The 8,927-nt window shown below is 39.4% G+C and overlaps 1 protein-coding gene across 2 annotated transcripts in view; it reads left to right on the forward strand.

The window, feature by feature from the left end:
• Positions 1-2: 2 nt before the first annotated feature.
• Positions 3-8,927, forward strand: part of proser1 (proline and serine rich 1) — a 33,409-nt gene continuing 24,484 nt past the window's right edge. The window contains exons 1-5 of one of the 2 annotated variants that reach the window (XM_020517048.2): positions 3-427; positions 4,561-4,626; positions 4,880-4,948; positions 5,113-5,207; positions 8,256-8,349. In XM_020517048.2, coding sequence (XP_020372637.2) covers positions 383-427; positions 4,561-4,626; positions 4,880-4,948; positions 5,113-5,207; positions 8,256-8,349 — 369 coding nt within the window. In that variant the 5' untranslated portion in view covers positions 3-382. The remainder of the gene's footprint in view (positions 428-4,560; positions 4,627-4,879; positions 4,949-5,112; positions 5,208-8,255; positions 8,350-8,927) is intronic. The other variant, XM_020517047.2, reaches the window with a different exon arrangement.

Consider the following 8,927-nt stretch of genomic DNA (forward strand, 5'->3'; position numbering starts at 1 on the left):
CGGCCATGAAGGACCCCAGCCCCCCCCCCCGCTATCCGTAGTAACGACGGGGGGTGGTCCGCGTAGGGCGCGAGCGGCAGTCGTTAGCCGTAGGGTTTCTCCTGTAGTTGGCCGGAGGACAAGAAGGGACAGCGTGTGGAGGTTTCTGCTTCCCTTCCCCGCTGATATATCGGCCATGAAGCAGATTGCACGGATCGGGAAGAGGTCGGGAAGTTTGGCGGCCCTCGGAGCCCAATGCGTTTGGTAGCGGCTCGGTCTCCGATCGCATTCAACACCCTCCCGAGGGTGCCGAAGTACCTGTGATTACTCAACAGCTGCTCCTCTCTTTCAAGACGGGGTTGGGGGGAAGAATTCGATCATCTCCTCTATTCCCATCTCCAAAATGGATAGTAAATCGTTTGCAATCGTCCTGGATGAAATACGAAAGGTAAAATCTCCGCTGTTGCTCAGTTATCATTCTTCCTGCCCCCGCGCTTTACCCCACCCAGTTAGAATTTCAGATTAAAGAAAATACTGTGGATACTGGAAATCTGAAACAAATACAGAAAATGCTGGATAAACCCAGCAGGTTTGGCAGCATCTGTACAGAGAGAAAAGGGGTTAATGTTTTGAGTACAGCATGACTTCTTCAGAAACCATTTCAAAGACATCTATGCCCGAAACATGGTTCCACACCATGTGTTCCCTTTTAAATTGTAGTTCCTCTTCAGTGCAGAATTCCAGCATGTGATTGGTAGCAACAGATGAGAAAAGGCTCCAAGAAGACTGAATAGACTGCCTAGCTAGTGCAGAATGGCAGAGAATACAATGCTGGATACACCATCTGTGGAGGGAGAAACAGGAGTTAATGTTTCACCTCCGTGACCTCTTGTCAACAGGATGTGACCCATGTAGCCAAAATAGTAGAATGTAGTTCAGTGACAATGAACGTACAGCATTCTGGTAAGATTGTATCTCTTGCTGATACAGAAGGGGCAGGAGGCAGTGCAATAAACTACGGACCTCACGGCTGAGATATAATGTACGACTGCAGAAGATTGGGTATTTGTGGCAATGAAATGAGGTGCTTGAAAGCTGATGTTAAAGAGATTTATACTCGTCAGGAGTACAGACAGGTCAAATCTGAAATAAAATGTTAAATTATTGGAGTAAGGATAAAGGTTGTAGAGATCAACACAGACTAGACTCTGAATAGTGGAAGTGCAAATCCTGGAATCATTTGTACTGAAATAGGGATTAAATTATTCAGAGAAAATGAAGTGAGGTGGGCATAATGATTGTGGATGTTGGATCTGGGCAGTTAGTGAATGCAAATTCTTTGAAGAAATATTTGGACATAAAAGTAGAGTCATCATAGTCTTATCTGACCCACAGGGCTGCTGTCTCATTGGAGACAGAGACAGTTAGTGGTGGTTTAACCCGAGGGTCGCCACACCTCAAGTGAGGGGATAGGCTGAGAAAGAGACTTGCCTTTGCATTGAGCATACTCTTGATGTATTGTGTGACTCTACCACCACGCTGAATGGGATAGTTTTAAAACAGATCTGACAGTCGAAGATTGGGTAACCTTGAGAGGGCATCAGTAACAGAACTGTATTCAGCTACAATCTGTAACCTCATGGCCTGTAAAAGTACTGAAAATGTGTGTCCCAGAACTAGCCATACTGCTTGCTTAGCTGCGCCAGTGTAGATACAGTGCTGGCACCTGACTGGCAATGTGAAAAATTGCTTGGATATGTCATATGTAGCAGGCATGATGAATCTAACCTGACCAATTTTCACTTCATCAGTCAACTCTTAGTCTTCAACAGAGTGATGGAAGGTGATGTTAACAGTGCTATATTGCAACACTTATTCGGCTGACTTGCCCTAGTTTTCGGTTCCACCAGGCCTACTCAATTTCATGACTTCATATCAGCCTTGGTCGAAGCACTGACAAAACGACTGAACCTGATGGTGACCGCCCTTGCCATCAAGGCAATATTTGACAAAGAATGGCATCAAAGAGTCCTGACAAAACTCGAGTCATTAGGGGGACAGGTGGGGATTCTACACTGGTTAGGATCATTCCTAACACGCAGAAACTTGGTTGTGATTGTTGGAGGCAACTTATCTCTGCAGGAATTCTTTAGGGTAGTGTCCTAGGCCCAGTCACCTTTAGCTGCTTCATCAATGACCTTCCGTCTATCATAAGGTTACAAGTGGAGAGGATTGTTGATGATTTCACACTGATTAATTTGCAATGTTCAGCACCATTCGTAACTTCTCCAATATTGAAGCAGTCAATGTCCAAATGCAATAAAACCTGGGCAACATTCAGGTGTGGGGTGGTAAGTGGCAAATACTATTTCTACCACCTAAGTTCAGGTAATGACTATCTCCAACAAGAGACAATCCAAACATCACCCCTATATGTTCAGTGGCATTGTCATTTTTGAATCCCCCATTGCCAACATTCTTGGGGTTTTGTTGACCAGAAACTGAACTGTTCCAGCTATATATATTGTGGCAATAAGACCAGATCAGAAGCTCATAATTGTGCAGTGAGTAAATCACCATCTGACTCATCAAAATCTGTCCGCTGCCCACTAAGTGCAAGACAGGATGATTCGTTTTGGATGAGTGCAGCTCTAACACTCTGGAAGTTCGACTCCCACAGGACAAAGTAACTGACTTGATTAGCACCCCATCTCACAACTTCAATATTCATACCCTCAACCACTGACACAATAGAAATTAAAATTTAACTATTCCTGTAATGAATGTCCAGTTTGAATTGCTAGTTTTAGAGCCAAGTGGCAAGTTGATTAATCTATTGTAAAAATCATCTTTGAAATTTTTGCAAAAGATTTTGGTGTCACCTTCATTTAATTTGTAGCACTGTTGAAAGAATCCCTACAGTGCAGAAGCAGGCCATTCAGCCCATCTGAACAGAATCCCACCGAGACACACTCCATTCCTGTAACTCTGCATTTCCCACAGCCAGTCCACCTATCCTGTACATCCTTGGGTAACGGGTCTGTCGCTGGACACTATGGGCAATTTAGCACAGCCAGTCCACCTAACCTGCACATCTTTGTACTGTGGGACGAAACCAGAGCACTTGGAGGAAACCCATGCAGACACAGGGAGACTGTGCAGACTCCACACAGACCCGTTACCCAAGTGGAGTCGAACCCAGGTCCCTGCTACTGTGAGGCAGCAATGCTAACCACAGCACCTCTCATTCAGAAAGTTATAGATTCAAGCTTAACACCAGAACATACACTTAGCAGAACTATATTCTCAGAAGCCCTATGTTTTAAATGGATTGTTCCAGCGGCTCAGGTAGACACTGAAGAGCCCATGATATTGAAGAAAAAATAAGGATTCTTTGTATTTTGACCAATAATTTTTTCCTCAAGCCAGATTAACTGTACATTCATCTGTTTATGCGATCTTGCTACTCGACTTCAGTAGTCACTGCCCTTCCAACAATTCATTGTCGGCAAAGTTCTTCAATGTTTTAGGGTTTGAAATAACACAGTAGTTCAAAAATGCACAATATGACAGCAATATGTGATATCTTAGAGTGTTGTAATTTTTATGAGCTGCGTTGCTTAAACCCAATACAAATAAATTGCATTTATCTCAAGTTACCACTATTGAACATTTTTTCTTCCAATAAGCTCAAAACAAAAGGTATTAGTATTTTAAAAATTCTTTACTGAGAATTGACATCTAGGTTTTTCCCATCCTTTACACCCTGTCCCCAGTATATGTTGCTTTCTTTTGAACTGTAATTGAGAAATTACTTTGTACACTCTTCATAACAGTGGGCAAGGCAATTTACTGAATTGCTGATATTAATTATTATATTTCCGTTTTATATCAACTTGCATTGTCTCTTGAGTTACTTAGATACATGATGCATTGTCCAGTGTAGACCAGATTTAGAACATCACTTTCATTTCATGATCTAAAATCTGTGCGCTTGTCAAAATTAATGTTTTCAGGTTCTAATAACTCCTATTTATAACAGCAGCTGCTATAGTCAATTATCTCACCAAACTATTTGTAAAGATATGTCTGCAGAATATTTGTGAATTTCTTTTACAAGTCACCATGGGGGGCTCTTGTGGTGTAGTGGTTGCGTCCCTACCCTTGGACCAGGATGTCCAGCTTTGAGTCCCACTTGCTTCAGAGCTGTGTAATAACATCCCTGTACAGGTTTATTAGAAAAATAGGTTAAATTTTTTAAAAAAAGCCACCATGTACAAATACTTGCTATTGATAGAGTCAAATACTTGGATACCCAGGGCATTTTTTCGTAAGTTAGCTTTGATTTGAAAGTAAAGTTAAGTCAGTTTTGTCTTGTTAAAATATAGTATTAGACACTTGTGATTTTAGTGGAGACTGAAGTAATATTAGTTTTACACCACTTAAAACCTCTTAAAGCATAGTCACAAAATTTACAACATGCTAAGATGAAAACTGCACTGCAACATTTGCAGAAGGATGTGAATATTTTCTGGTAACCATGTTATTTATTCAATCTGCATATATTCATTTTCTTTTTAGGGGGTTCTGACTGATCATAAATTAAAGGCAATTGAATATGTGCATGGATATTTTTCAAGTGAACAGGTTGGTAATTGACAATACCTTTCTGTTAACTGCACACGACTGCTGCTCGTGCATTTTGTGTGATTACAATTAACATTTTATGATATTACTTTTATGGAGATGATTATTAGTTTAAATATTCTAATGTATTCTGAAATCCCCATGGAAAATATTAATTGAAAGGTGTGTTGCTAGATAGATTTAGTTAAAGAAGTCAGTAATAATTATTGTCCATAAATTTATTTTAAGTTATCATTTTAAACTGTATCCACAGGTGGTTGAATTACTGAAGTATTTTTCTTGGGCAGAACCTCAACTAAAAGCTCTTAAAGCTTTACAGCATGTAAGTGTTGAAGCATTTGTGCTATATTGCAGACTATTAAATGTCTGTCCAATTTTTCAGTTTGTGTAATGGGTGATAATTTGTCTTGAAGAACCTTGTTTTACTGCAGCGCTTTGAAAAAAAACATTTTAAAGCCAGTGTGCTTTCACTGTTTTGTTTTCCAGAAAATGGTAGCCATCCATGTATCTAAAGTAATAAATATCCTTCATTGCCTCACTTTCACTAAAGATAAGCTTGTCGCCTTAGATCTAATAGCCTTGTAAGTATGTTTTTATCTTTGGTATAGTTTGACACTTGCCTTGTGTTACACTTGCTGACAGTATATTGTTTCAGTTTCAACTTGACATTTTAGGCCTTATCATTTTCTAAGCACCCAATGAATAATTGTAGAAAAATTTAATAATTCCTGATCTTCTAGGAATGCCATAACCATGTGAATGTGAAGTTCAGATTATTTTTGATTCAGGCAGGCGCTTCCAGTGCGCATGATGTGTATATGCATGGTATTGCTTTTGGAATTTGCAAGAATAGTACTATAAGTGTGTAGTCGTTGCAGCCAGTGCCAAGTTATTGGTACTAGGGGAGCTTAGCTGTGCAGGAGATTAGGATGAAGAGGGGAAGAGCAGAAGTAATGAGGGATGTTAGTTAAGGGAGCCAGTAGACATTTTCGTGACTGTAAATGTGACATCTTGGTGATGAGTTGCCTCTCTGGTGTCAGGGTGAAGGATATCATGAACCAACTGCAGGACATTCTTCTGGGGAGGGTGATTAGCCAAAGTCGTGAAATGTGTTGCTACCAGTGACTCGGATAGGAAGGGGAATGAGGTCCTGAAAGCAGACTTCGGGCAGTTGGGAAGAAGATTGAAAAATAGCACCTCTGAAGCAGTTGTCTCAGGGTATTTCCAATCTCTTATGCTAGTGAGCATAGAAATAGGAGAATTGAATATGTGGTTGAATAACTGGTGTGGGAATGAGGGCATTGGATTCCTGGTGCAGGTGGTATTTATTTGACATGACATCTTTAAAGAATTGTTACTAACATCCTCACAGGGAGATTTATTGCTGTTGGAGAGAATTACTAGATTGCTAGTGGGATGGGAGCCTGAGAGGGAGCTTGGATTTAGGTGAAATAATACTGGTAAAAGGGGAAAAGTAAAAGAAGAAAGCAAAAATAGAAGTCAGGCAAAGGATAGGCAAACATCAAATATGATCAGAATAGAGAATAATTTTTTTAAATAAAGCAATATTAAAGGCACTCTTTCTGAAAGCATATAGTATTCATTAAAATGTTTGAAGATCTGAATGCACAAATTGGGGTAAATGGGTATGATACAGTTAGTATTGTGAGGATCGGTTATAGGGTAACCAAGATTAGGAACTGAATATTCAAGGATTTTTCCCATTTGGGAGGGAGAGGGGAAAGGGGAGCTTGGTAGGACTTGTAATAAGGGATGAAAGTCATAAATTATTGAGAGAGAATCAGTTTGTGTCGCATAAAAAATAGCAAGGGGGCAGCAGACATTGGAAGTTATTTATCTGTCTCCAAAATATAGGAGTAAAGTTGGGCATGCTATAAAACAGAAAATTAGTTATGTATGTAAAGTGGGTAACAGTAATGGGTAAATTCAGTTTACACAGACTGGATTAACTAGATTCCTGGAGTGTGGATGAGATGTTTTTCTCGAATAATCTATTGAGGAGCAAACTAGGGGTTATTTTGGATTTAGGACTGTGAACTGAGAAAGAGATAATTAATAATTTGCTGTAAATGAACTTTGGGAAATAGTAACCATATTATGATAGAATTTTGCATTGAATTTGATTGTGATATAGTTCATTCTCAAACTATGGTCATAAATCTAAAGAAAGAAAATTGTGAAGGATTGAGAAAATACAATAGAAGAGTTGACAGCAGTCATATAATAGCTAGTATTTCAAGAAATACTACATTGTCTACAACATTTATACATTCCCGTAAGGCACAAACCCATAAAGGGAAAGGTGAATCAATTGTGGTCAGTGAAAGAAATATATTAGATTAGAGGAAGTGGCTTGTAAGGTTGCCAGCAAAAGTGGTAACTCTTGGAATCGGGAATAATTTAAATTCTAGCAAGGAGGACCAAGAAACTGATTAAGAATATGAATGCAAACTGCAAGGAGCATAATGGCAGACAGTAAAAGCTTCTTTAGATATGTGAAAAAGAAATGCCTAGCTGGGACAAATGTGGGCCCCTTACTGGTGAGAACAGGAGAATTTATGAACTGGGAAATGAGGGAGAAACTAAACAGTTGCATTGTTTCTGTATTCAGGAAAGAAAGTGAAATATCCCAGAAATATTTGATGACCAAAGGACTTTGAAACTGAGGGAATAAATTTAGTATTAGTGAAGAGAGAGTGCTTGGAGAGAACTTGAACAGACTAATGAATGAACTGGAAGGTGGTAGATGGAATATAATGTGATTAAGTGTGAAGTTATTCTCTTTGGTAGAAAAGTAGAATGCTGACCAATTCTTAAATGATGAGAGGTTAAAAAGTGTAGGTGTCCAGAAGAACCTGGATGTCCTTGTTCATGAGTCACTCGCATTAGTATGCAGGTGCACTGAGCAAATAGGAAGACAAATAGTATGTTGAACTTCATTGTAAGGGAATGTGAGTACAGGAATAAAGCTGTCTTGCTTCAGTTGAACAGAGCCTTGATGTGCTCTCTTTGGGAGTATTATGCAGTTTTGGTCTACTTGCCTAAGGAGGGATTTATTTACCATAGAGGATGTGCAACCAGAATAATCCATAGGATTGCAGGATTTCTTTTTTTTGTGGGAGATTTTGAAGAGAATTAGTCTGTATCTTCCAGAGTTTAGAAGAATGAGTTGTGAGAAAATTGAATTTACAAAATTCTCACTGGGTGTGACAGGGTGAATGTACATGAACATGTCTCCCCTAGCTGGTAAATCCAAAACCAGGGGACATAATCTCATGATACGAGATACCCAGGATAGGCCATTTAAAACTGATAGGAGGAGGGATTTCTTCATTGTGAATCTTTGAAATTCTCAAACCCAGACTGCTTCAAAATTTAGTTGTTGAATATGGAAATCGGTAGGTTTCTAGAAGCTAATGACATCAAGGAATATGGAGAAAAATGGCATTGAGGAAGCTGATCAGCCATGATCTAATTGAATGGCAGGGCAAGCTTGATGGTTGGACAGACTACTCTTGTTCCTATGTTCAGCTGTTTAAAAAAAGAAGAGTTTTTTAATATCAGATGTTTGGTGGACATTGTAAATGTGAACATTTTTTTTCTGATAGGAATATCATTGATCCTCACAATTATCGACTAATTGAAGATATTTTCCGGGTACACCTGCCAGAAAAGAAACGCTGCAAAAGAATTCTTGATCAGGTGATGTATCTTAAATAGACTACTTTCCTGACTTATGATTTTACGTGACTGTGTTGTGTGAGATACTTAATTTTAAATTTATAAGGGAGCTATTTCAATAATTCAGAAATTGTTTTATGTACCAGAGCAAAATTTGCAGGTAAGAGCTAAAATCTGAAAGTTTGAATTCATTATTGTATAGAAAGACTGGAAACTTTAAGAAGGCAGTTGGACTGTGGTACTGTTCTCAGAAGTGCTGCGGAAAATCACACTATAATTGGGTAGTAAGTGGGAGTACATTTGAACATTTATGGTTTTGTGATAGTCAGCAGCTAGGATCAGGAGAACAAAAAAAAACTTGGCTTGGATGGTCAGGGTGGATAGCAAAGTGAAGTCTATTGATGAGTTTGTCTTTGAGAGTGATAGGTACTGGATGTACTGTCAGAGGCTACGAATTCTGCAGCAAGTAACTCAGCACCTGTCACCCCAGAGTTTGTCCAACTGCTGCAGGACACCAGTCAGGAAGCTTGCTTCCGTCCAGGGCAAAGCAGTCTGTTTGACACCCCATCCACCACCTCAATATTTGCTCATTTCATCAC

Source organism: Rhincodon typus, chromosome 6 (assembly GCF_021869965.1).
Source record: "Rhincodon typus isolate 14 chromosome 6, sRhiTyp1.1, whole genome shotgun sequence".
NCBI lineage: Eukaryota > Metazoa > Chordata > Chondrichthyes > Orectolobiformes > Rhincodontidae > Rhincodon > Rhincodon typus.